At 49.0% G+C, this 25,597-nt stretch overlaps 2 protein-coding genes across 8 annotated transcripts in view; one reads left to right on the top strand and one right to left on the bottom strand.

Moving 5' to 3' along the window:
* Nucleotides 1-1,506: 1,506 nt before the first annotated feature.
* Nucleotides 1,507-18,123, top strand: Kctd6 (potassium channel tetramerization domain containing 6). Of its 7 annotated transcripts, none has more exons than XM_045135907.1 (4): nucleotides 1,570-1,585; nucleotides 7,503-7,574; nucleotides 15,338-15,525; nucleotides 16,710-18,123. In XM_045135907.1, exon 4 carries the CDS (start codon nucleotides 16,710-16,712, stop codon nucleotides 17,394-17,396), a length of 687 nt encoding a protein of 228 aa, XP_044991842.1. In that variant the 5' UTR covers nucleotides 1,570-1,585; nucleotides 7,503-7,574; nucleotides 15,338-15,525; the 3' UTR covers nucleotides 17,397-18,123. The 7 variants fall into 7 exon arrangements, with proteins under 7 accessions (XP_044991835.1, XP_044991842.1, XP_044991837.1 ...); XM_045135906.1 differs by lacking the exon at nucleotides 1,570-1,585 and adding an exon at nucleotides 6,555-6,571; XM_045135905.1 differs by lacking the exon at nucleotides 1,570-1,585 and adding an exon at nucleotides 7,073-7,192.
* A 6,372-nt stretch (nucleotides 18,124-24,495) lies between these two features.
* Acox2 (acyl-CoA oxidase 2) overlaps nucleotides 24,496-25,597 on the bottom strand; it is a 40,565-nt gene continuing 39,463 nt past the window's right edge. The window contains exon 15 of the mRNA XM_004669077.2: nucleotides 24,496-24,801. Coding sequence (XP_004669134.2) covers nucleotides 24,739-24,801 — 63 coding nt within the window. The 3' untranslated portion in view covers nucleotides 24,496-24,738. The remainder of the gene's footprint in view (nucleotides 24,802-25,597) is intronic.

Below are 25,597 nucleotides of genomic sequence, written 5' to 3'. Positions count from 1 at the left end.
TGTGTGCCAGGGCATCTAGCCACTGCAAACAAACTCCAGACGCGTGTGCCTCCTTGTGCATCTGGCTAACGTGGGTTCTGGGGAACTGAGCCTTGAACAGGGGTCCTTAGGCTTCACAGGCAAACGTTTAACCACTAAGCCAGCTCTCCAGCCCAACCTTTGTAAAAAATATTTTTATTCATTTGTATGGAGAGAGAGACTATATGAGCATGCCAGGACCTCTTGCCACTGCAGACAAAGTCTAGATGCACGCACCACTTTTGCATCTGGCTTTATGTGGGTACTGAGGAATTGAACCTGGGCCAACAAGCTTTGCAAGTAAGTGCCTTTCACCACTGAGCCATCTCCCCATCAGGCCAGATAGGTGGCCCCTCAAATAGCTTCTTATTCTTTTAAATTATTTATTTGCAAACAGAGAAAGCGAGCAAGACAGAGCACACACGACCTCTTGCCACTCACTGCAAATGAACTCCAGATGCACGTGCCACTTTGTGCATCTGGCTTTACATGGGTACTGGGAATTCATATCCAAGCAGTCAAGCTTTGCAAGCAAGTGCCCTTAACTGCTGAGCCATCTCTCCACCCCTCAAAGCTCTTTATAGACAATGGCCTCTTTAATAGGCAAGGACCTGAAGGGATTCTGGGCCATACAGAGGCCAGAGGTTGGAAATAATAGCTCCCTTTTCTTTTTGAAAAAAGTGATATATTTATATTACACTTGATCTTAGCCAAAAGGCTGAGAAGTGAAATATTTAATATTTAAATATAACATTTTTATTTATTGAATGTGTGTGCTGCAAATGAATGCTAGATACATGTGCCACTTAAAAAAATTTATATATTTACATATTTATTTATTTATAGTTTTCGAGGTAGGGTCTTACTCTAGCTCAAGCTAACCTGGAATTCACTTTGTAGTCTCAGGCTAGCCTCGAACTGACGGTAATCCTCCGACCCCTTCTTCCCGAGTGCTGGGATTAAAGGCCTGCGCCACCACGCCCGGCTATTCTTTTCGTGTCTGGTTTTACACGGGCTCCGGGGAATTGAACCAGGGTGCCAGCTGGCTTTGCCAACAAGCGCCTTTAACCCCTGCTCCATCTCCCCAGCCCTGCACTGACACGTCCTAATCATCAGGCCCCTTCGCACAAGCTCTCGCTGGCTGTCTCACCCCTGTTTCCTTGGGCCTTGGTGGCAGCTGCAGTCCCCAGGCCTGGCACGCGGTGGCCGTGACGCCACCCCAGGGGCACAAGCAGCGCCTACAGCCTCAGGCCGGGGAAGAGGCGGGAGGCGGGGGCGGGGCTTGGCCGGGGGCGGGGCTTGGCCGAGGGGCGGGGCTTCGGAGCGGCGGCCCAGCCGCCCCAGCGCTCGCTTCACATTGGCCTCCGCCCGCCCGGCTGCCCGACCTCAGCCCGCGCGCTCGCCCGCGCCGCCGGTAGGGGGCGTCCGCGCTCTCGGCGCTGCAACTCCGGGCGCGGGTTCAGTCGTCCCCTTCTGCCACGCCGGGCGCGGGCTCGCTTGTCCCCGCGTTCGCGCTCTCCGGCAGCCCGAGCCTCCCTGGCCCGGCCCGGCCACCGTCGCTCCGCGAGTGAGTGAGGGAGGCGGACTCCCGAGAGCCGCCGGAGCTGGGGACGGGGACCGTGGCGGGCGGGCGGGCCGAGCGTCCCGGGGCTGGCACGAGCTCGGCCTGGGGCTGGGCACTGGGGAGGTTCCGGGGCGCGTCGGGCGGAGAACGCGCGGGTTCGGGACTCGGGGCGGGGGACACATTCCCCGCCCGGACCGGATGGGGTTCGCCGAGTGCGGGTCCGGGCGGGAACACCGTGGGGGTCAGCTTGAAAAGGATTCTGGGGGGCTTAGGGTCCGCCGCTCGCCCTAGTGGAAACCTTCTGAGCCCGCCTTGGGGAATTTTTTTTTTTTTTTTTTGTGCACCGCAGAGACACCCAGCTTGCAGCTGAGTGCTTTATGTTCAGATTTAGGTATGTCATGCTTTATGATTTATTTTTGGAGGTGCTGGGTGTCAGCGGTGATAAATGACCGCGGTCACGGGGGAGCCCCTGCAGCACCTGCTGGGCTGATGGCCGTGGAGGCTGCGGCTGCGGGGCGGTGGCGGGAGGACAAGGGAACCGAACCGTGGCCGCGGGTCCCGTGTGGGTGTATTCTGCTAAAGTTGTCATGTTTCTTCTGTCCGAGCACACCAGTTCTAGAACAAGTTGATGCAGTCCAGTTGTAGGGGTTTTGTTTTTGTGATGGGAGTGCAGGTTTGACTGGCAGATAGACCCAGCGTGATGTGGTGTGGCTAAGAAGGTTTGAGGTAGTCCAAGTTTGTGTCCTCCAGAGACTCCTAACTACGCACCCTCCCCCGACTCATCTATTTTCACTGTCACAAATCCACCACGTGAGTGGATAATATTGAGGTACCACAGGCCTGAGCCCGCAATTGTGATATTTCCAGATGTGTATACAGGAAAGGGGGCTGAGTTTTGTGGGCAGGGTGGAACTTGTCTTTGGACGCAACCATTGAGCCCATATCAATAATTGAGTTTTAGAAGGACACTCAGAGATGTCATCCCTAAGTTTTGTGGTTTGAATTCTCATCAGTCCTATTTTAGCTTACCTAAAGGAATGCACACAAAGGTCACTCCTCTGAGTCCCTGAGTGTGTCTTGGGTTTTGGTGTTGGGACTCGATTTTAGATGGAACACATGTATTTGTATTTGGTTTTACCTTGAATCCTTCTGAGATCTGTCAGCACCAGACATTTTTTTTTTTTTTAATCTTTAGTCTTTCCCTCTGGAACTCGTGGAAGAGGAGGTACTGAGGCAGTACCCTATGGATTCCTTCTCCTTGTTTGTCCTGTCTCTTACCCACATTTTGCTTTTGCTTCCTCTGTGGCTATTCTCACATTCATACCATCCTTGTTTAATACTCACGACCTCGCTTGTTTTTGCCATTTACCCAACAAAGCTGGACTTCAAGAGTGATGTGCACAGATTCTGGCCACTGGCCCTTCACTTCCTGGTAGCCAGTTCTTTCTCTGTCCTGAACTGCACATGTGACCTCAGCCCCACTCCTCATCTGAACGTTATTGGCCGGCTTACCTCTGTTATACTTACATGGTGTGATTACTTTTGGCGAGGTGGTAATAGCCCATTTTAGTGGAAACTGAGGGGAAGGGGAATTTTTATGATTTCGTGACAGCTCTTTAGCTGGACGATGTATATCCTTCTGACTCGCTACCTTAGAAAATCCTTAATTTCTTTTAAGTTTTTTTTTAACTTTTTTCTGCATGTAGTGTTTTTTTTCTATACTGTATGGCTGAGAGAGAAGAGAGGGGAGAAGGAAGAGAGAGGGAGAGAGAATATTAAACACACACACACACACACACACACACACACACACACACACGACATCCATCTCTGCAGTGGTTAAGTTAGCGATCATCTAACCTTATTACCCCTGTGTGCCTCGCTACTTGTGCTGGCCTGTGTGTGGATGTTAACTCAGAAGACTCCTTTAGATGCCACTGAGCCAGTTACTATAAAAAGTACTTCGCTTTCAAACTCCCACGTTACAAGAACAGAGCAACTCAGTACAGAGGCACTTTTGAAGGAAAGTATAGGTGGAGAGACTTTATTGGAATGTCAGGTACAAAGGTTTCAATAGAAAAAAAACATTTAAATGGGCTACCCAGAAACTCTGGGAAGGAAGTAATTATAGTTTTGATTATTACTTGTTCAAATTTGGAGGGTTATATTACAGTGTATAGATTGTGATGTCCGAGTATGACTTGGCTCTGAAAGGTTCTTTAGTCTTTAGCAGAAATATGTCCAGAATATTTGTGTTGACTTTGCTCATTATAAACTGTAAGACTGAAGTGAAGTTTGGTTGTGGTAAGAAGGATGGTATTTAGGGGCACTTGCATTCTTAAGAGTGGTGATATTTTAGAAAATGCATAATTTATTTTTCAGCTTCAGGTTCTTAATGCCCTACTAACATTATACCATCAGAATGTGTACAGTAGCCACAGTGACCTTGGAAGCTTAAAAATAGATGACTTTTCAGTGCTGTCTTACAGTCTGGGATAAGAATTTTATTTGCATCGAAGGTCAGATCTTGTCAGGTGAACTGATTTCATGAGGTCGGGAAGCCTCTCTTTGAACTTTATAATGGTTTCTGCTTGGTCGCCTTCACTGTCTCTTAAGTAAGCTTTAGCCAGGAAAGCCCCTGTAGAGGAATTGCCTTTGAAATAAGCCTTTAAAGGAATTTTGTGAGCAGTGCCTCGCGGTGGAATATTAGCCACTCCTTTACCTTTCTCGCGCACGGTGGGCTGGGTGAGTCTCCTTCCTCTGCCGACTTGAGCTCATTGAAACTTCTCTTCAGGCCCTCCTCTAAGGATGGGTGGGGGGACGCAAACAAACTGTTTTCTAATTGTTAGCAGCAAAGATTGATGCTGCCTTAGAAATGGAAACTATTCTGGTCATTCTTCTGGACTGGGTTTTATTTCATTCCTCTCTTGAGACAGCCATCATAGTCACCAAGTCACAGCGCAGCTGTTAAAATAGTCAGTGGGACTCTTTTTGCCCCCGCCCTGTTCTGAGGCTATGTATTCTGTCTGCGTACAGAGCATGTTCGTAAGCAAGGTACAGATTAAATTTAGATGAATCAGCACTACTGTTTTTCTCTTTGATTTTATTAATCAATAATTTAATTTTTTAGATAGTTTAGTCATCGTTATTGGAATTGACAAGTAATCACTGTCTCATTTTATTTTGATGCATCTTTTTAAAAAAAGCCAGGTGTGGTGCTGCATGCCTTTAAATATTTGATTTATTTATTTATTTATTTATTTATTTATTTATTTAAGAGAGAGCTCCACCTTGTGCATCTGGCTTACATCAGTACTGGGGAATTGAACCTGGGTCCTTAGGCTTCACAGACAAGTGCCTTAACTACTAGGCCATCTTTCTAACTCCATTTTGATACACCTTATACACAAGTGTAATATAAGTACAGCAGTGAAGCTGGGCATGGTGACACACTCTAATCCCAGCACTCGTGAGGCAGAGGTAGGAGGATTATTGTGAGTTCAAGGCCACCCTGAGACTCCAAGGTATATTCCACATCAGCCTGGGCTAGAGCAAGACCCTACCTCAAAAAAAAAAAAAATAAAATAAAATAAAGTACACAAGGCTCTGAGGTGCTTTTTTAAAGACATGGTCTTGTGTAAATCCCCATACTTGCTTTCCTGAATTATTAAGTATGAGGTATCGTAACACATTTGTACTTGAATGTCCCCCCCCCCCTTTTTTTTTGGTTTTTCAAGTTAGGGTCTTGCTCTAGCCCGGGCTGACCTGAAATTCACTATGTAGTCCCAAGCTGGCTTTGAACTCACAGCTATCCTCCTACCTCTGCTTCCCAAGGGCTGGGATTAAAGGTGTGTGCCACCATGTCTGGTTTATTAATATTTTCCATTTATTTATTTATTTGAGAAAGAATGGGCACACCGTGATTTCTTGCCACTGCAAATGGACTCCAGATGCATATGCCACTTTGTACATTTGGCTCTGTGTGGGTCCTAGGAAATTGAACCCGGGCCAGCAGGCTTTGCAAGCAAGTGTCTTTAGCCGCCAAGCCACCTCTCCAGCCCTGCTCCCTCCTGCAGGCTCTGCCCGCCCGCCTGTCTTGTGCTCTGTGCAAGAGCGTCCTATACCTTGGCTGCGTGTTGCCATCCTTCGTAGCGGAAAGCTCTGTGCGGAGAAGTCTACCCTCTCGTGGTCTGGGTATCCCACGTTGCTCTCCATGGTGGTGACCTGAAGTAAGCCTTGGTGAGCCACTGAGGCCGTCTGGAAAGGCTTCTTCGGGTGCCCAGAAATCGCTCACTCGTGGCTTCTGGTTCCCAGTGACTGAGTCATGCTGGCTTGTTTGCTCCTGTGGACTTCGGAGAGGGCTGGTGCATTCAGTCCGAGGAATGGAAAGGTGCCACACAGCTCTGAGTTGGACGCCTGTCCTTGTGCCACGCTTTAGTACACAGAGGCCTGGGCACGTCCGTCTGCCGACGTGGGGAATGAAGCCCGGTTGCCTTTCCTGTGGCCCCATTCGGGCCTTGGCTCTGAAGAGTTCGTAAGGTGGAAAATAGATGCTCTGGGCTCTGGATTCGGCCCCTGCTGTGCTGTGCAAATGTCCCCACGGGCGAGCGGCCTCTGCGAAAGAGCCTTGGTCAGGGCAGTTCTGGGAACGGTGTGCCGGACTCTTCTGGAAGGGAGAAGTGCGCGTGTGCCTGCGCTTTTCCTGTGTGACAGCAGAGCGCACGATCTTCCCACCCCCGCCTGCAGCGCCTTGGCAGCGGGCTCGGCGGCGCGCTGCGCGGGGCACGCGGGCAGGGCAGCGGCCGTGGGCCCGGCTCGGAGCTGGGGAGCTGCCCTGCGCTCCTGCACTGCAGCTGGAAACAGGCAGCCCTGCCTCTGAGTAGATGGGCACCTCCGGGTGTGCCAGCCTGCGCCGCCCTGCGCGCAGTCAGCCCAGCCGGCTCTGTTGTTTGGATCAGCGCACACAGAGACGCCGCCTCACTGGCAAAGGTCCCGTCAGCTCTGCATATTATAGGATAAATGCATTTTCCGGTGTAGTTACTTCTCTTGGAAGTGATGCTATTTTCTTGGAAATTAAAGACTTGAAATGCTTTTACTAAGATGTTCAGTTTATGTAACTGAAATGCCGAAGAAAAGTAGTCCTGCCCTGTTTTTAAAGTGCACTTATTCATAAGGACCATCAGAGGTCTGAGCCAGTATCAGGTTACCTAAAAACTGGGCTTCCTTTTAATTTTTTTATATTTTATTTATTTTAGGCGGCCAGGGTGGGCGGGGACGGAGAGAAGGGGCATGCCCGGGCCTCTACCCACTGAAAAAGAACTTCTAGATGCAGGCACCACCATGTACATCTGGCTTATGTGTGCCCTGGGGAGTTGAACCTTTGTACTTAGACTTCATAGTCAAGCTCCTTAACCACTAAGTCATCTCTCCAGCCCCCAAACAGGGTTTTCTGAGAAGAGTGACAGAATTCAGGTGACTTGCTTAGCCCTCTCTTTCTGTTCTGCATGGGCTCTGGAGGGCAGGACAGAGCCTTACGGCGGCTGCTCTTCAGATCTGTGCTCTACATTGGGCTTAGCTGACCAAAGATAAACATTTGGCCTGTTCTCTGGGGTGAGAAAGAAACTTTTTTTCTATTTTTAAAAAATATTTTATTTATTTGACAGAGAAAGAAAGGCGGAGAGAGAGGGAGGAGGAGAGGGAGGGAGGGAGAATATGAATGAATGGGTGTGTCAGGGCCTCCAGCCACTGCAAACAAACTCCAGATGTGTGTGACCCTTTGTATATCTGGCTTAGGTGGGTCGTGGTGATTCAAACCTGGGTTCTTTGGCTTTTCAGGCAAGGGCTTTAACATCTAAGCCATCTCTCCAGCCCTTTTTTCTCTATTTTCATGGCTACAAATCTGTTGTTTTCCCCTACCCAGCATTTCCCTGGAACCTGAGCTCCTGAAGACATCGCACTGGAGCAGATGGATAATGGAGACTGGGGCTGTATGGTGAGTGGATGGGGATGGACACTGGATGTGTGGAGACTGGACGGAGATGGACACTGGGATATGTGGAGAGAGGATGGGGATGGACACTGGATGTGTGGAGAGAGGATGGGGATGGACACTGGATGTGTGGAGAGAGGATGGGGATGGACACTGGATGTGTGGAGAGAGGATGAGGATGGACACTGGGATGTGTGGAGAGAGGATGAGGATAGACACTGGATGTGTGGAGAGAGGATGAGGATGGACACTGGATGTGTGGAGAGAGGATGAGGATGGACACTGGATGTGTGGAGAGAGGATGGGGATGGACACTGGATGTGTGGAGAGAGGATGAGGATGGACACTGGATGTGTGGAGAGAGGATGAGGATGGACAGTGGATGTGTGGAGAGAGGATGGGGATGGACACTGGGATGTGTGGAGAGAGGATGAGGATAGACACTGGATGTGTGGAGAGAGGATGAGGATGGACACTGGATGTGTGGAGAGAGGATGAGGATGGACACTGGATGTGTGGAGAGAGGATGGGGATGGACACTGGATGTGTGGAGAGAGGATGAGGATGGACACTGGATGTGTGGAGAGAGGATGGGGATGGACACTGGATGTGTGGAGAGAGGATGGGGATGGACACTGGATGTGTGGAGAGAGGATGGGGATGGACACTGGATGTGTGGAGAGAGGATGAGGATGGACACTGGATGTGTGGAGAGAGGATGGGGATGGACACTGGATGTGTGGAGAGAGGATGGGGATGGACACTGGACGTGTGGAGAGAGGATGGGGATGGACACTGGATGTGTGGAGAGAGGATGAGGATAGACACTGGATGTGTGGAGAGAGGATGAGGATGGACACTGGATGTGTGGAGAGAGGATGGGGATGGACACTGGATGTGTGGAGAGAGGATGAGGATGGACACTGGATGTGTGGAGAGAGGATGAGGATGGACACTGGATGTGTGGAGAGAGGATGGGGATGGACACTGGATGTGTGGAGAGAGGATGGGGATGGACACTGGATGTGTGGAGAGAGGATGGGGATGGACACTGGATGTGTGGAGAGAGGATGGGGATGGACACTGGATGTGTGGAGAGAGGATGGGGATGGACACTGGGATGTGTGGAGAGAGGATGGGGATGGACAGTGGATGTGTGGAGAGAGGATGGGGATGGACACTGGGATGTGTGGAGAGAGGATGGGGATGGACACTGGATGTGTGGAGAGAGGATGGGGATGGACACTGGATGTGTGGAGAGAGGATGAGGATGGACACTGGATGTGTGGAGAGAGGATGAGGATGGACACTGGATGTGTGGAGAGAGGATGGGGATGGACACTGGATGTGTGGAGAGAGGATGGGGATGGACACTGGATGTGTGGAGAGAGGATGAGGATGGACACTGGATGTGTGGAGAGAGGATGAGGATGGACACTGGGATATGTGGAGAGAGGATGAGGATGGACACTGGATGTGTGGAGAGAGGATGAGGATGGACACTGGGATGTGTGGAGAGAGGATGGGGATGGACACTGGATGTGTGGAGAGAGGATGGGGATGGACAGTGGATGTGTGGAGAGAGGATGGGGATGGACACTGGGATGTGTGGAGAGAGGATGGGGATGGACACTGGATGTGTGGAGAGAGGATGGGGATGGACACTGGATGTGTGGAGAGAGGATGGGGATGGACACTGGATGTGTGGAGAGAGGATGAGGATGGACACTGGGATATGTGGAGAGAGGATGAGGATGGACACTGGATGTGTGGAGAGAGGATGAGGATGGACACTGGGATGTGTGGAGAGAGGATGGGGATGGACACTGGATGTGTGGAGAGAGGATGGGGATGGACACTGGATGTGTGGAGAGAGGATGAGGATGGACACTGGATGTGTGGAGAGAGGATGGGGATGGACACTGGATGTGTGGAGAGAGGATGGGGATGGACACTGGGATGTGTGGAGAGAGGATGAGGATGGACACTGGGATGTGTGGAGGGATGATGGGGATGGACACTGGATGTGTGGAGAGAGGATGAGGATGGACACTGGATGTGTGGAGAGAGGATGGGGATGGACACTGGATGTGTGGAGAGAGGATGAGGATGGACACTGGATGTGTGGAGAGAGGATGAGGATGGACACTGGATGTGTGGAGAGAGGATGAGGATGGACACTGGATGTGTGGAGAGAGGATGAGGATGGACACTGGATGTGTGGAGAGAGGATGAGGATGGACACTGGATGTGTGGAGAGAGGATGGGGATGGACACTGGGATGTGTGGAGAGAGGATGAGGATGGACACTGGATGTGTGGAGAGAGGATGAGGATGGACACTGGATGTGTGGAGAGAGGATGGGGATGGACACTGGGATGTGTGGAGGGATGATGGGGATGGACACTGGATGTGTGGAGAGAGGATGAGGATGGACACTGGATGTGTGGAGAGAGGATGAGGATGGACACTGGATGTGTGGAGAGAGGATGAGGATGGACACTGGATGTGTGGAGAGAGGATGAGGATAGACACTGGATGTGTGGAGAGAGGATGAGGATGGACACTGGGATGTGTGGAGAAAGGATGGGGATGGACACTGGATGTGTGGAGAGAGGATGGGGATGGACAGTGGATGTGTGGAGAGAGGATGGGGATGGACACTGGGATGTGTGGAGAGAGGATGAGGATGGACACTGGGATGTGTGGAGAGAGGATGAGGATGGACACTGGGATGTGTGGAGGGATGATGGGGATGGACACTGGATGTGTGGAGAGAGGATGAGGATGGACACTGGATGTGTGGAGAGAGGATGAGGATGGACACTGGGATGTGTGGAGAGAGGATGAGGATGGACACTGGGATGTGTGGAGAGAGGATGAGGATGGACACTGGGATGTGTGGAGGGATGATGGGGATGGACACTGGATGTGTGGAGAGAGGATGAGGATGGACACTGGATGTGTGGAGAGAGGATGAGGATGGACACTGGATGTGTGGAGAGAGGATGAGGATGGACACTGGATGTGTGGAGAGAGGATGGGGATGGACACTGGATGTGTGGAGAGAGGATGGGGATGGACACTGGATGTGTGGAGAGAGGATGGGGATGGACACTGGGATATGTGGAGAGAGGATGAGGATGGACACTGGATGTGTGGAGAGAGGATGAGGATGGACACTGGATGTGTGGAGAGAGGATGAGGATAGACACTGGATGTGTGGAGAGAGGATGAGGATGGACACTGGATGTGTGGAGAGAGGATGAGGATGGACACTGGATGTGTGGAGAGAGGATGGGGATGGACACTGGATGTGTGGAGAGAGGATGAGGATGGACACTGGATGTGTGGAGAGAGGATGGGGATGGACAGTGGATGTGTGGAGAGAGGATGGGGATGGACACTGGATGTGTGGAGAGAGGATGAGGATGGACACTGGGATGTGTGGAGAGAGGATGGGGATGGACACTGGATGTGTGGAGAGAGGATGGGGATGGACACTGGATGTGTGGAGAGAGGATGAGGATGGACACTGGGATATGTGGAGAGAGGATGAGGATGGACACTGGATGTGTGGAGAGAGGATGGGGATGGACACTGGGATGTGTGGAGAGAGGATGGGGATGGACACTGGATGTGTGGAGAGAGGATGGGGATGGACACTGGGATGTGTGGAGAGAGGATGAGGATGGACACTGGGATGTGTGGAGAGAGGATGAGGATGGACACTGGGATGTGTGGAGAGAGGATGGGGATGGACACTGGATGTGTGGAGAGAGGATGGGGATGGACAGTGGATGTGTGGAGAGAGGATGGGGATGGACACTGGGATGTGTGGAGAGAGGATGAGGATGGACACTGGGATGTGTGGAGAGAGGATGGGGATGGACACTGGGATGTGTGGAGAGAGGATGGGGATGGACACTGGATGTGTGGAGAGAGGATGGGGATGGACAGTGGATGTGTGGAGAGAGGATGGGGATGGACAGTGGATGTGTGGAGAGAGGATGGGGATGGACACTGGGATGTGTGGAGAGAGGATGAGGATGGACACTGGGATGTGTGGAGAGAGGATGGGGATGGACACTGGGATGTGTGGAGAGAGGACGGGGATGGACACTGGATGTGTGGAGAGAGGATGAGGATGGACACTGGATGTGTGGAGAGAGGATGGGGATGGACACTGGATGTGTGGAGAGAGGATGGGGATGGACACTGGATGTGTGGAGAGAGGATGAGGATGGACACTGGATGTGTGGAGAGAGGATGAGGATGGACACTGGATGTGTGGAGAGAGGATGAGGATGGACACTGGATGTGTGGAGAGAGGACGGGGATGGACACTGGATGTGTGGAGAGAGGATGAGGATGGACACTGGATGTGTGGAGAGAGGATGGGGATGGACACTGGATGTGTGGAGAGAGGATGGGGATGGACACTGGATGTGTGGAGAGAGGATGAGGATGGACACTGGATGTGTGGAGAGAGGATGAGGATGGACACTGGATGTGTGGAGAGAGGATGAGGATGGACACTGGATGTGTGGAGAGAGGATGGGGATGGACACTGGATGTGTGGAGAGAGGATGGGGATGGACACTGGGATGTGTGGAGAGAGGATGAGGATGGACACTGGGATGTGTGGAGGGATGATGGGGATGGACACTGGATGTGTGGAGAGAGGATGAGGATGGACACTGGATGTGTGGAGAGAGGATGGGGATGGACACTGGATGTGTGGAGAGAGGATGAGGATGGACACTGGATGTGTGGAGAGAGGATGAGGATGGACACTGGATGTGTGGAGAGAGGATGAGGATGGACACTGGATGTGTGGAGAGAGGATGAGGATGGACACTGGATGTGTGGAGAGAGGATGAGGATGGACACTGGATGTGTGGAGAGAGGATGGGGATGGACACTGGGATGTGTGGAGAGAGGATGAGGATGGACACTGGATGTGTGGAGAGAGGATGAGGATGGACACTGGATGTGTGGAGAGAGGATGAGGATGGACACTGGATGTGTGGAGAGAGGATGAGGATGGACACTGGATGTGTGGAGAGAGGATGAGGATGGACACTGGATGTGTGGAGAGAGGATGGGGATGGACACTGGATGTGTGGAGAGAGGATGAGGATGGACACTGGGATGTGTGGAGGGATGATGGGGATGGACACTGGATGTGTGGAGAGAGGATGAGGATGGACACTGGATGTGTGGAGAGAGGATGAGGATGGACACTGGATGTGTGGAGAGAGGATGAGGATGGACACTGGATGTGTGGAGAGAGGATGAGGATAGACACTGGATGTGTGGAGAGAGGATGAGGATGGACACTGGGATGTGTGGAGAAAGGATGGGGATGGACACTGGATGTGTGGAGAGAGGATGGGGATGGACAGTGGATGTGTGGAGAGAGGATGGGGATGGACACTGGGATGTGTGGAGAGAGGATGAGGATGGACACTGGGATGTGTGGAGGGATGATGGGGATGGACACTGGATGTGTGGAGAGAGGATGAGGATGGACACTGGATGTGTGGAGAGAGGATGAGGATGGACACTGGATGTGTGGAGAGAGGATGAGGATGGACACTGGATGTGTGGAGAGAGGATGGGGATGGACACTGGATGTGTGGAGAGAGGATGGGGATGGACACTGGATGTGTGGAGAGAGGATGGGGATGGACACTGGGATATGTGGAGAGAGGATGAGGATGGACACTGGATGTGTGGAGAGAGGATGAGGATGGACACTGGATGTGTGGAGAGAGGATGAGGATAGACACTGGATGTGTGGAGAGAGGATGAGGATGGACACTGGGATATGTGGAGAGAGGATGAGGATGGACACTGGATGTGTGGAGAGAGGATGGGGATGGACACTGGGATGTGTGGAGAGAGGATGGGGATGGACACTGGATGTGTGGAGAGAGGATGGGGATGGACACTGGGATGTGTGGAGAGAGGATGAGGATGGACACTGGGATGTGTGGAGAGAGGATGAGGATGGACACTGGGATGTGTGGAGAGAGGATGGGGATGGACACTGGATGTGTGGAGAGAGGATGGGGATGGACAGTGGATGTGTGGAGAGAGGATGGGGATGGACACTGGGATGTGTGGAGAGAGGATGAGGATGGACACTGGGATGTGTGGAGAGAGGATGGGGATGGACACTGGGATGTGTGGAGAGAGGATGGGGATGGACACTGGATGTGTGGAGAGAGGATGGGGATGGACAGTGGATGTGTGGAGAGAGGATGGGGATGGACAGTGGATGTGTGGAGAGAGGATGGGGATGGACACTGGGATGTGTGGAGAGAGGATGAGGATGGACACTGGGATGTGTGGAGAGAGGATGGGGATGGACACTGGGATGTGTGGAGAGAGGATGGGGATGGACACTGGATGTGTGGAGAGAGGATGGGGATGGACACTGGGATGTGTGGAGAGAGGATGAGGATGGACACTGGGATGTGTGGAGAAAGGATGGGGTGGACACTGGATGTGTGGAGAGAGGATGAGGATGGACACTGGGATGTGTGGAGAAAGGATGGGGTGGACACTGGATGTGTGTAGGGTGAGTGGATGCCAGGGCTGTATGATGTATGGTGATGATTTTTGCAACACCTTCTATACCTTATTCGTTTAATTAGGGGAAAATTTTAGTTTTTTTTTGTGTTTTAATAGATTCAATTCATGCTTTTCTAGTATTGTTTCCGATCACTTATTTCAGATCTTGGTAAGGTTTTGGTCTTTGGTGTGTGCTGCTCTTTATCCTGGTCGTGGACAGAGGATTTAACTCAATTCTTTTGTTTGTTTGTTTTTTGTTTTTCAAGGTAGGGTCTTGCTCTAGCCCAGGCTGACCTGGAATTCACTATGTAGTCTCAGGGTGGCCTTGAACTCACAGCAGTCCTCCTACCTCTGCCTCCCGAGTGTTGGGATTAAAGGCGTGGGCCGTCTCTCCTCTTTTGAACTAAGCGTTTCCTGTAGTGCAGTAGAATGGGAGAGAGGGAAGGCAGTGTGTGCTCAGAGAGAGGAGACGAGGGGGTTTCGCATTCACCCTCAGCAGGTGGCCATAAGGATCTTGCTTGCACTTTTATTTTTATTTTTTAAAATTTATTAATTAATTTATTTGAGAGTGACAGAGAGAGAGAGAGAGAGAGAAAGAGAGAGAGGGGGAGGGAGAGAGGCAGGCAGGTACAGAGAGAATGGGCTTGCCAGGGCCTCAAGCCACTGCAAATGAACTCCAGACATGTGCACCCCCTCGTGCATCTGGCTTATGTGGGTCCTGGGAATCGAGCCTTGAATTGGGGTCCTTAGGTCTCACAGGCAAGCACTTACCTGCCAAGCTATCTATCTCTCCAGCCCTTGCTTGCACTTTTAAATAATATGTATATTCATTTCTTTATTTCCAGAAAGATAGGAGCAGGGTGGAGGAAGAGAATGGGCGAGCCAGGGTCCCTAGCTAAGGCAAATGAACTCCAGATGCTTGCGCCATGTTGTGTGCCAGTCTTTACACAGTTACTGGAGAATTAAACAGGTCGTTGGGCTTTGAAGGCAAGCGCCTTAACCACTGACACATCTCTCCAGTCCCTGCTTGCACTTTTAAAGTGCACCTGTGTTTTCTTATTTGCCTTTTCGTCTGGTAAGGACTGTTTTGTTTTCCCAGTGTCTGATGGCTCTCTTTTTATTGCTTCTTAAATATGGTTTCTAAAGCTGAAGATGTATGTTATTTTGAGAAGTTTGCTTTTCAGAATAAAAGGTCAGGTTGCAACACCAATGCTGTAGAGGTGGACACTGTCAGCTGATGACATTTCAAAGCTGCTCCCAACACTTGGGCGTGTGATGGATTGTGTCCAGCAGACTGTGCATTTCAGACTTTGTCACTGAGCCTATTATTTCCTCTGATCCTGGTGGCACAGGCCTGTGATGTCAGCACTTGGTAGGTAAGAGGCAGCGGGGCTGTGGATTCTAGGCCTTGTCTCAAAATAAAAAATAAAAAACAGAAAAGAAAGAAACCCATTATTTCTATGAAAAAAGTTACTAAAGTATTATTATTATTATTTTCCAGGCTGACCTGGAATTCACTATGTAGTTAGTCTCAGGGTGGCCTTGGACTCATGGCGATCCTCCTACCTTTGCCTCTCGAGTGCTGGGATTAAAGGCGTGTGCCACCACATCGGCTTAAGGTATTTTTAAAGTTGCCAATATTTAAAATGTAGCCAGGCAGGCGGGAGCAGGAATTCCAGGCCATCTGTCGCTACCTGGTGAGTTCAAGGCTAGCTGAGGCAGCATGAGCATTTTTTTTTTTTTTTTTTTTTTGAGGTAGGGTCTCACTGTAGCTCAGGCTGACCTGGATGGAATTCACTATGTAGCCTTAGCATAGCCTTGAACTCATGGTGATCCTCCTATTTCTGCCTTCTGAGTGGCAGGATTAAAGGCGTGTACCACCATGCCTGGCCTAGAGCATGTCTTTCAAAAATCCCCAAATAAAATAAAATATATTTCATGACTTAGTTTCCTTTTTAGACAGGGAACCCCCCCTCAATACTGAAAGTCACTGTTATGTTATTAGATCATTGTTATTTTAGTTTATGCTAAATTAAGAAAACTAAAGTGGTTTTTTTTTTTGGTGGGGGCAGAGGTTTGAGGTAGGATCTTGCTGTAGCCTAGGCTGACCTGGGATGCACTTTATAGCCTCAGGCTAGCCTTGAACTCACAGATATCCTCCTACCTCTTTCTCCTGAGTGCTATGATTAAAGGCGTGCACCACCATGCCCAGCCAAGACCTTTTTTAAGAAGAAAGTAAACCAAACAAACCTGAGTGTATTTGGCCTTTCTCTTCCCCAGAAGCCCCTGACCCGAACCCTGTATAGATCTGGGGCCTGGCTGCGAGCAGCCTGCAGGTCATGCCTGGCCTGAGAGTGGCTCTGTAAAGGACTGGATTTATCTCCCTATTGGAAGCACTTGCTGGATGCTGTCCCAGGGGACTTACATTTTCCCACCACCAATCACCAAATATGTTCTAGCATGAATGGATCTCACGCTTTCTTTGTTAGTGTTAACTTAATCAATGTGTTAAAGATTTTAATGTTTCTGCTAACTGACTGTGTCCTCCAATTTCAGATGACTGACCCAGTCACACTGAATGTAGGTGGACACTTGTACACGACGTCTCTCAGCACCTTGACACGCTACCCGGATTCCATGCTTGGAGCCATGTTTGGGGGGGACTTCCCCACAGCTCGAGACCCTCAGGGCAATTACTTCATCGATCGCGATGGACCTCTTTTCCGTTATGTCCTCAACTTCCTAAGAACTTCCGAGTTGACCTTACCCCTGGATTTCAAGGAGTTTGATCTGCTTCGGAAAGAAGCGGACTTCTACCAGATTGAGCCCTTGATTCAGTGTCTCAATGACCCTAAGCCTTTGTATCCTGTGGATACCTTTGAGGAGGTCGTGGAGCTGTCCAGCACTCGGAAGCTCTCGAAGTACTCCAACCCCGTGGCCGTCATCATAACCCAGCTGACCATCACCACCAAGGTCCACTCCTTACTGGAAGGCATCTCCAACTACTTCACCAAGTGGAATAAGCACATGATGGACACGCGAGACTGCCAGGTCTCCTTCACGTTCGGACCCTGTGATTACCACCAAGAAGTCTCCCTCCGGGTGCACCTGATGGAATACATTACCAAGCAGGGCTTCACGATCCGCAACACCCGCGTGCACCACATGAGCGAGCGGGCCAACGAGAACACGGTGGAGCACAACTGGACCTTCTGCAGGCTGGCCCGGAAGACGGACGACTGACCCGCGGCCTGGGAGGGGGTTCCTGGAAGCTCGCTCTTCAGCAGAGGGAGACACTGCTTTTGTTTCCCTAAGCCCCAGTACGGGCTGGGTTTTTTTTTTTTTTTTAAATATTTGTATTTATTTGGAGGCATCGAGGACCAGAAGGGAGCCGTGGGCACCAGCACCTCAGCGCCCCTCCAGGTTTTATTCCCTTCCCCAAGTGCATGTGCCTGTTTGCTCTCCAGAAGTCTTTTATTTTATTTTTTTATATAAAAAAGAAGTCTGAAAATCATTATGGTATAGAATCTACCCTTAACAGACCTTATTTTATTATTATTATTACAGTGCTAAAATGATTCCTGATAAAATGGTCCCTAACCCAGGTAGTAGGCTGAAAACGCAGCATTTCTGATGCCTTTGAGAAAATCAAAGTGTCATGTAGGGTGACCTAGTTTCAACCCGGTGAACAGTATATTGTAATAGTGAAGGAAAACCTCCAGTCAGTTAAAGGTACTTGTCAAGTACTGCTTTGTACAGTTATGACAACTGTTTCTTTCTATGCATATAAATCAAGGAACCAAATATCCTGTAGCCATGGAAATGTCTGACTAGAAGTATCTGTATTGAATTCTGACTACAAAATATCCCTGTGGTAGAAATCTTGTTTCTTATACCTGGTACAGTATAATTCCCAAGTGAACTGTCTACCAGGAAAAAAAAATACCCAATAAAAATAACATGAAAATTACATTTGTATGTATTGGTGATTATGGAAGGGAGAAAAGCATATTTTTCATCTAAACTGTGCCTTGTTTATGTCCCTGTTGTACTGCCTACAACCCACCTGTAATTGGTCTGGGAGGACCCAGTGGAACCTTTGATTATAGTTCCTAAAATGATTGTGTTTCACCACCGGTAAGGTTCTGTCCTTCCCACCTGGGAGGCTTGGCTGCTGCTAGGCTGGGAAAGGATGATGTGTTGTCTACTTTTTTTTTTTTTGAAAGTAACAGAAAGAGAAAGAGGCAGAGAGAGAAAGAGAGAGAGAGAGAGAGAGAGAGAATGAGAATGGGCACACCAGGGCACCAGCCAGTGCAAACGAACTCCAGACACATGCACCCCCTTGTGCATCTGGCTAACATGGGTCCCGGGGAATCAAGCCACGAACCAGGGTCCTTAGGCTTCACAGGCAAGCGCTTAACCACTAAGCCATCTCTCCAGCCCTCGACTTACTTTTTTAAAAGCCTCTCTTTAGTATTCTTTTTCACATTTTTTCCCTTGGCCCATGGACATTTACATGGGCCCTTAGACCATGTGGATGTACACACTCCTCACCCTTTGGCTTCCGGATTTTATGAAATAAAATGTAATAACTCACACACACAAAAATACAAATAGTATGCCATTGAAGTGGGGTTGGCAGAATTGTGTTTAAAGAGTGCATACGCATTTGACAGATCTTTTCCGATAGGACTTATAATGAGCACTACAGACGTTTCCATTGTCACAGCTCCGAGTAAGATGCATTATTTCAGCTTTGAGCCAGGTGCAGGGACAAAATGACTCCTGTATTGTGGTGACAGACGTGGATGTTGTTCTGAAAGTTAAGTTTGTTTCTGAAGGGAAGCAGTAAAATTGCAGTGAACGGAGGACCTGAAACACTTGGAGAAATGTATGTACATTCATTTAATTCAGTTCAATATTATTTTATATGGTTCATTTGACTTTATTTCTGGAAAGATATTCACAGGAAGGATTATGTTAATCACAGTGAGACTTTCTAGTTTGTTAGAACATAATATAAAAAAGAAGTCACAGGCTGGAGTGATGGCTTAGTGGTTAAAGCATTTGCCTATGAAGCCAAAGGACCCAGGTTTGATTCCCCAGGACCCACGTAAGCCAGATGCACAAGGGGCACATGTGTCTGGAGTTCATTTGCAGTGGCTACAGGCCCTGGTACGTCCATTCTGTGTCTGTCTCTCTTCTCTCTATCTCTCTTACTCTGCTTGCAAATAAAAAATAAAATTAAAAACAAAGTCACATATAACTTTCTCCTGTTTTCTAAGAGAATAGTGGAACTCTAAAGTTGTAGGCCCTGGGACAGTCATATCATCTAGTCATGTTTTTCTAATGTCTGACAATATTTCAAGATTTCAAAAAAAACCTTTATTTGCACAGAGAGAAAGAAAATGGGCACACCCTTGCCACTACAGATGAACTCCAGATTCATTTGCTACTTTGTGCATCTGGCCTTCATGGGTACTGGGGAATTGAACCTGGTATGTTTATCCACGGAGCCATCTCTTTAGCCCTATTTCAACATTTTTTTTTTTTTGACGGGGTGGGGCGTGTTTATTATGATAGGAAAGACTACTCCCTAGGAATTTTAACAAACAAGAACATTTTGCTGGGAGAACAAGACACTAGAATTACAAGTGTTTTAACTCCAGGTCTGTCCCCAGCTCTGCCAAGAAGCAAGTGGAAAGACAGTTGAAGCAAACAGGCAATTCTGTAAAACTAGACTTAGAAATCCTACAAATCTGATTAAAATCTAAAACTTGTTTTGCTTTAAAAAATTTAATATATCAAAAGGCCTACTTTAGTGACATGCTAAAAGCCCACCAAAAAATAACCCCAACACCCCCTTGTCAGTAACAAAGTTGACCAGCCAACTCATACTTCTAAACCCACGTGTGGACAAGTGCGTGTGTGTCTTCTAGAGTTAGACACGGGGCTCAGAGACTGCAAGTAATGTGTACCATCGCCTGCAAAAAATGGGCAGGGAAACCCTGGTAAAATGAGGAGCAGTCCCAAATAACCAATTTTTCTAGTACTATGCTCCCCACTGCTACTTCCTTTACTTACAAAGGGGACCCTTGAACCAAATAATTTACCTCACATATTTCAAGATTCTTAAAGGAAGATGAGAGCAATTTACTTATGTTGACTTTTGCCCATGTCTCTGAATACTTGTGTAAGCTTTGACAAGTCACCCACTTGCAGAAGAAGCCCAGGATTACCCCGTCTGTCTGCAAACTCGGCTGCCATGATGTCGCTGATGGGTTGCAGTGGTGTTTTGTAGCATCAGCGTACCAGTAGGAGGTGACCACTTGAGAAAATTGGTCTCCATTTCAACCCGGACCCAAACCAGTTGTGTGTTGTAAAGCTAACTGAAGCCAACATAATTTGAGTTGAAAACAGTTGTGTAAATTGTTGGTTCTAAGTTACGGGGGGGAAAAAAAACCCTCAGGTGTTCTCTCTCTTTTTTTTTTTTTTGGTTTTTTGAGGAAGGGTCTCACTCTGGCCCAGGCTGACCTGGAATTCACTATGGAGTCTCAGGGTGGCCTTGAACTCACGGCGATCCTCCTACCTCTGCCTCCCGAGTGCTGGGATTAAAGGTGTGTGCCACCACGCCCGGCTTTCAGGTGTTCTCTTGTCTACATTTTGTGTGTGTGTGTGTGTGTGTGTGTGTGTTGGGTGAGCAACAGGTGTGTGAGTATATGTCTCCATGTGTCCCTGGGCATGTAGAGGTCAGAGGTTGGCAGTGTCTTCCTCAATCACTCCCCACTTTATTTACTTCAGCAGAGTCTTGTGATGGGAAACTGAGTCACCCAGAGAAGGCACCAGAGACAGAGTGGGGACCAGGCATGGACTCGGGGGAGTGACTTCCCGAGCCCGAGCTCTGAGCACCGACAGCTCCAGCTTTGTAGACGGTGTGACAGGCCAGCTGACGCCGCCTTGAGCTCTTCACACTGGGTGGGCTAGAAGTTTCTAAGGTTCCATGATTTTGGGGCACAAACAGAAAATTCCTTAGCAAGAAGTCAGTGGTTAAGAAGTACAAATGTGAGTCAGGCGTGGGGACACACGCCTTTCATCCCAGCACTCAGGAGACAGAGGCGGGAGGATCGCTGTGAGTTCGAGGCCACCCTGAGCCCCGAGACTCCATAGTGAATTCCAGGTCGGCCTGAGCTAGAGTGAGAGCCTAACTGGGAGAACAAAAAACAAATGTGGAACAGACAGCGGTTTGTTCAGGGTGTTTGTGTCCGCGGCTGCGCTGACCAGATAGAGACGAGCAGGTGTTGGCTGCGCAGACAGGGCGGCGGCCCGGGCCGTGCGGGCTCCCCGGTGAAGCTTGTGTAACAGGAACTGTGTTTTAGAGGGTTATCTGGGTCTGCTTTTTGTTTTTGTTAAATTCTAATACAGTCTCTCACTTGAACCTAGAACTTGCCCATTTGGCTAGTCTTTCTTTCTTTCTTTTTTTTTTTTTTTTTTTTGAGGTAGGCTCTCACTCTAGCCCAGGTTGACCTGGAATTCACTCTGTAGTCTCAGGGTGGCCTTGAACTCGTGGTGCTCCTCTTACCTCTGCCTCCTGAGCGCTGGGATTAAAGGCCTGTGCCACCACGCCCAGCTTTGTTTTTTTAATTAATTTTATTTATTGATTTTTTTTTTGTTTGTTTTTCAAGGTAGCACTTCACTCTAGTATAGGCTGACCTGGAATTCACTATATAGTCTCAGGGTGGCTTCGAACCTCTGCTTCCCCAGTGCTGGGATTAAAGGCGTGCGCCAGCATGCCTGGCACTCACTGTCTTGCTAGTCAGGGAATCGCCATCCCTACCTCTCACGCACCGGGGCTGCAGGCGGGTCCCTTGCCCACTCAGTGCTGGCGTGGGTGCTGCATTTCAGAACTCTGGTCCTCAGGGCTTGAATGGCAAGCTCTTCAGCCATGGAGCCGTCTCTCCAGCCCTTGTCCTCTTCCTTTCTACAGGGAAGCTTGCTTTTGGTAAATTTTCCCTGATTTACTAATTAGTAACAGATGATTATTTATGTAAGTGAATTAGGAAAAGTAGCCAATTTAATTTGTCAAATGACATTTAATTTTGAGCAGAGTTTAATTTTTTTAAAATTTATTTCAGAGAAAGAGGCAAATAGAGAGAATGGGCATACCAGGGCCTCTAGCCACTACAAACCAACTCCAGATACATGTGCCGCCTTGTGCATCTGGCTTATGTGGGTCCTGGGGAATTGAACCTGGGTCCTTTGGCTTTTCAGGCAAGTGCCTTAACTGCTAAGCCATCCAGCCCTTGAGCAGGGTTTTTATGAAATTTTAAATCATTTTTTTTTTGAGGTAGGGTTTCACTCTAGCCCAGGCTGGCGTGGAAGTCACAGCAATCCCTTTACCTCTGCCTCTTGAGTCCTGGGATTAATCTTTGTTTATTTATATGCAATCAGACACAGAGAGAGAGAGCGAGCAAGAGTAAGCGAGCGAGGGAGGGAAGGAGAGAAAGGAAAGAATGGGTACACCAGGCCCTCCAGCCACTGCAAGCAAACTCCAGATGCATGAGACACTTTGAGCGTCTGGCTTTACGTGTGTACTGGGAAATCAAACCTATGTTATAAGGCTTCATGAGCAAGTGCCTTAACCACTGATCCGTCTCTCTCCAGCCCCAAGTGCTGGGATTAAAGGCATGCACCACCACACCTGGCCGTAAATCGTTTTTTCTGTGGAAGAGTTAATCCCCTGTACCCACATAGTGCTGGATGTGGGGGTACACGCCTGTGGCTCCAGTATTGGGGAAGTGGAGCCTGGAGGGACCCTGGGGCTCACTGGTCAGTCAGTCTAGCCTAGTTGGTGAGCTCCAGGCCAGTGAGAAACCGAGTCTCACAAAAAGGTGGGTGGTGCTCCTGACGATGACACCCAAGGCTGTCCCTCTGGTCTTCACATACGTGCACACACCCATTAAAAAAGGGCAGTTGGGGCTGGAGAGATGGCTTAGTGGTTAAGCGCTTGCCTGTGAAGCCTAAGGACCCCGGTTCGAGGCTTTGATTCCCCAGGACCACATTACCCACATGCACAAGGGGGTGCACTCATCTGGAGTTCGTTTGCAGTGGCTGGAGGCCCTGGCCTGCCCATTCTCTCTCTCAGCCTCTTTCTCTCTCTGTAGTTCTCAAAAAAAAAAAATTTTTTTTTAAAAGGGTAGTTGCAGACTGGGCGTAGTGGCACACACCTTTAACCCCAGCACCCGGGAGGCAGAGGTAGGAGGATTGCTGTGAGTTCGAGGCCACCCTGAGCTACAGTGGCACCCTACTTCAAAAAACCAGAAACACAAAACAAAATGACAGTCATAGGTTTGAGGCTCTATGTTTGATTTAGATGACAGAAATACAGGCATGTTTGGAGCACGTGTATGTGCACACCATGTATCCTAAACCTGAGGGTGAACACGGGGGACAAATGGGCCAGGTGTGTAGACCAATGGAAGAGCACCTGCTAACATTTGCCAAACTTTGGGACCAATTCCAGCACACTTAAATAGATAAATGATACAAACAGTTACTAATGAATTTATTGTCTTGCTATATTTAAGGCAAAATTCTAGTACTTAACCAAATACATGCTACAAATGGGCAGTGAGAAATTTCAAACATTCCAAGTAGAATGTAATGAACAACCAGATATTAACCTACTGAACAAATTCAATAAGAATTTACTGCCTCTGTTACTGTTTTTCTCCCTAGGCAATGTTGCACTGTAGCCCATGCTGACCTGGAACTTACTGTAACTCCAGGCTGGCCTTGAACTCATGGCAATCCTCTTACCTCAGCCTCTTGAGTACTAGGATCAAAGGTATGAGCCACCACACCAGGTTCTGACGTTCACTTTATTTATTTATTACAGGGAGAGAGAAAGAGGCAGATAGAGAAAGGGAGAGAGTGGGCGCACCAGGCCTCCAGCCACTGCAAACGGACTCCAGATGCAGGTGGCCCCTTGTGCATCTGGCTTACATGGGTCCTGGGGAATCAAACCTGAGTTCTTAGACTTCACAGGCAATCACCTTAACCACTAAGCCATCTCTCCAGGCCTCTCTTACTTTTTATGGATTTTTAATTTTTGAGGTAGGGTCTCACTCTAGCCCCGACTGACCTGGAATTCACTTATGTAGTCACAGGCTGGCCTTGAACTCACAGTGATCCTCCTATCTGCCTCCTGAGTGTTGGGAATAAAGGCATGTGCCACCACACCTGGCTCTTTATGGATTAAAAAAAAATTATTTATTTTCAAGCAGAGAGAGAGAGAGAGAATGGGCATGCCAGGGCCTCTAGCCACTGTACATGAACTCCAGATGCATATGCCCCTTGTGTGTCTGGCTTATGTGGGTCCTGGGGAATCAAACCTGGGTCCTTTGGCTTCGCAGGCAAACGCCTTCACCACTAAACCCTTTCTTCAGCCCTGAATTATTTTTAAGTAAATCACAGAAACTGTTTTCACAGATGTGTTCGCATGACGAAGACGCGCGCATGTCTACGTGTTTTCTCTGTCCACAGTCCCATCGTGGCGCTTGCTGCTCCTTGGGTACTGTGGGTCGCTTCACAGCCTGGCTGTTCGTCTTTGTACCAGTGGTCGGATATATTTCTCATAGGCAGGGTTCTTCTGTTTTTAGAAAGAAGCACATTATTAATTTTTAAAATACTTGTTTTTATTTATTTGCAAGCAGAGAGATAGAGGGAAGAGAGACAGAGAGAATGGGCACACCAAGGCCTCCAGCCACTGCAAACCACTCCAGATGTGTGCGCCTTCCTGTGCATCTGCCTTTATGTGGGTCCTGGGGAATCGAACCCGGGTGGTTAGGTTTTGTAGTCAAGCACCTTAACTGCTGAGCCATCTCTCCAGCCCAAGAAGCACATTATTAACAGAACACTTCTGCTAGAACTGACAACTTTCACTTTCCAATTAAGTACTTCCAAATACGTAACATTACATAACACTCTTAATTTTTCAAATTATTTTTCAAATTCGTTTTATGTGAACATATGGTGAAGCTCCCCCGCCCCCAAGAGACATCCTTTCTCATGCAGACTTAAATTGTGTATGCAGGTGGCTGATTGAAAAAAAAAAAGAGCTCATCTTTGCTTTTGGCATTTAATACAAGTCTTGGCTGTTTACAGTTCTTTGAAACCAAATGTGAGCCATGAAGCAAAGGATCAAAAAGACATAGGTGAGTCAGGCCAATGCCATTCGGCCAGCACAGGTTTCTCCATTGTGCCTAATGCAGTGTCTGTGTCCTTTCTTTCACAGCTCAAACTTCATTTTATTTTATTCTTTTTTGCAAGGAGGGAAAGGAGAGAGGAGAGAGAGAGAGAGAGAGAGAGAGAGAATGATGGGTGTCCCAGGGCCTCTAGCCACTGAAAATGAACTCCGGATGCATGCTCCATTTTGTGCATCTGGC

Source organism: Jaculus jaculus, chromosome 16 (genome assembly GCF_020740685.1).
Source record: "Jaculus jaculus isolate mJacJac1 chromosome 16, mJacJac1.mat.Y.cur, whole genome shotgun sequence".
Taxonomy (NCBI): domain Eukaryota; kingdom Metazoa; phylum Chordata; class Mammalia; order Rodentia; family Dipodidae; genus Jaculus; species Jaculus jaculus.
Note: the sequence above shows the minus strand (reverse complement) of the source record. Positions and strands in the feature narration are given on the sequence as shown.

What these genes read in the sequence shown, in the direction of transcription:
- Kctd6 (XM_045135900.1), top strand. Translation starts at nt 7,548, where the DNA reads ATGGATAATGGAGACTGGGGCTGTATG. An exon ending in ATGGAGACTGGGGCTGTATG is followed by an intron (nt 7,575 to 16,709) that starts GTGAGTGGATGG and finishes CTCCAATTTCAG; the next exon opens with ATGACTGACCCAGTCACACT.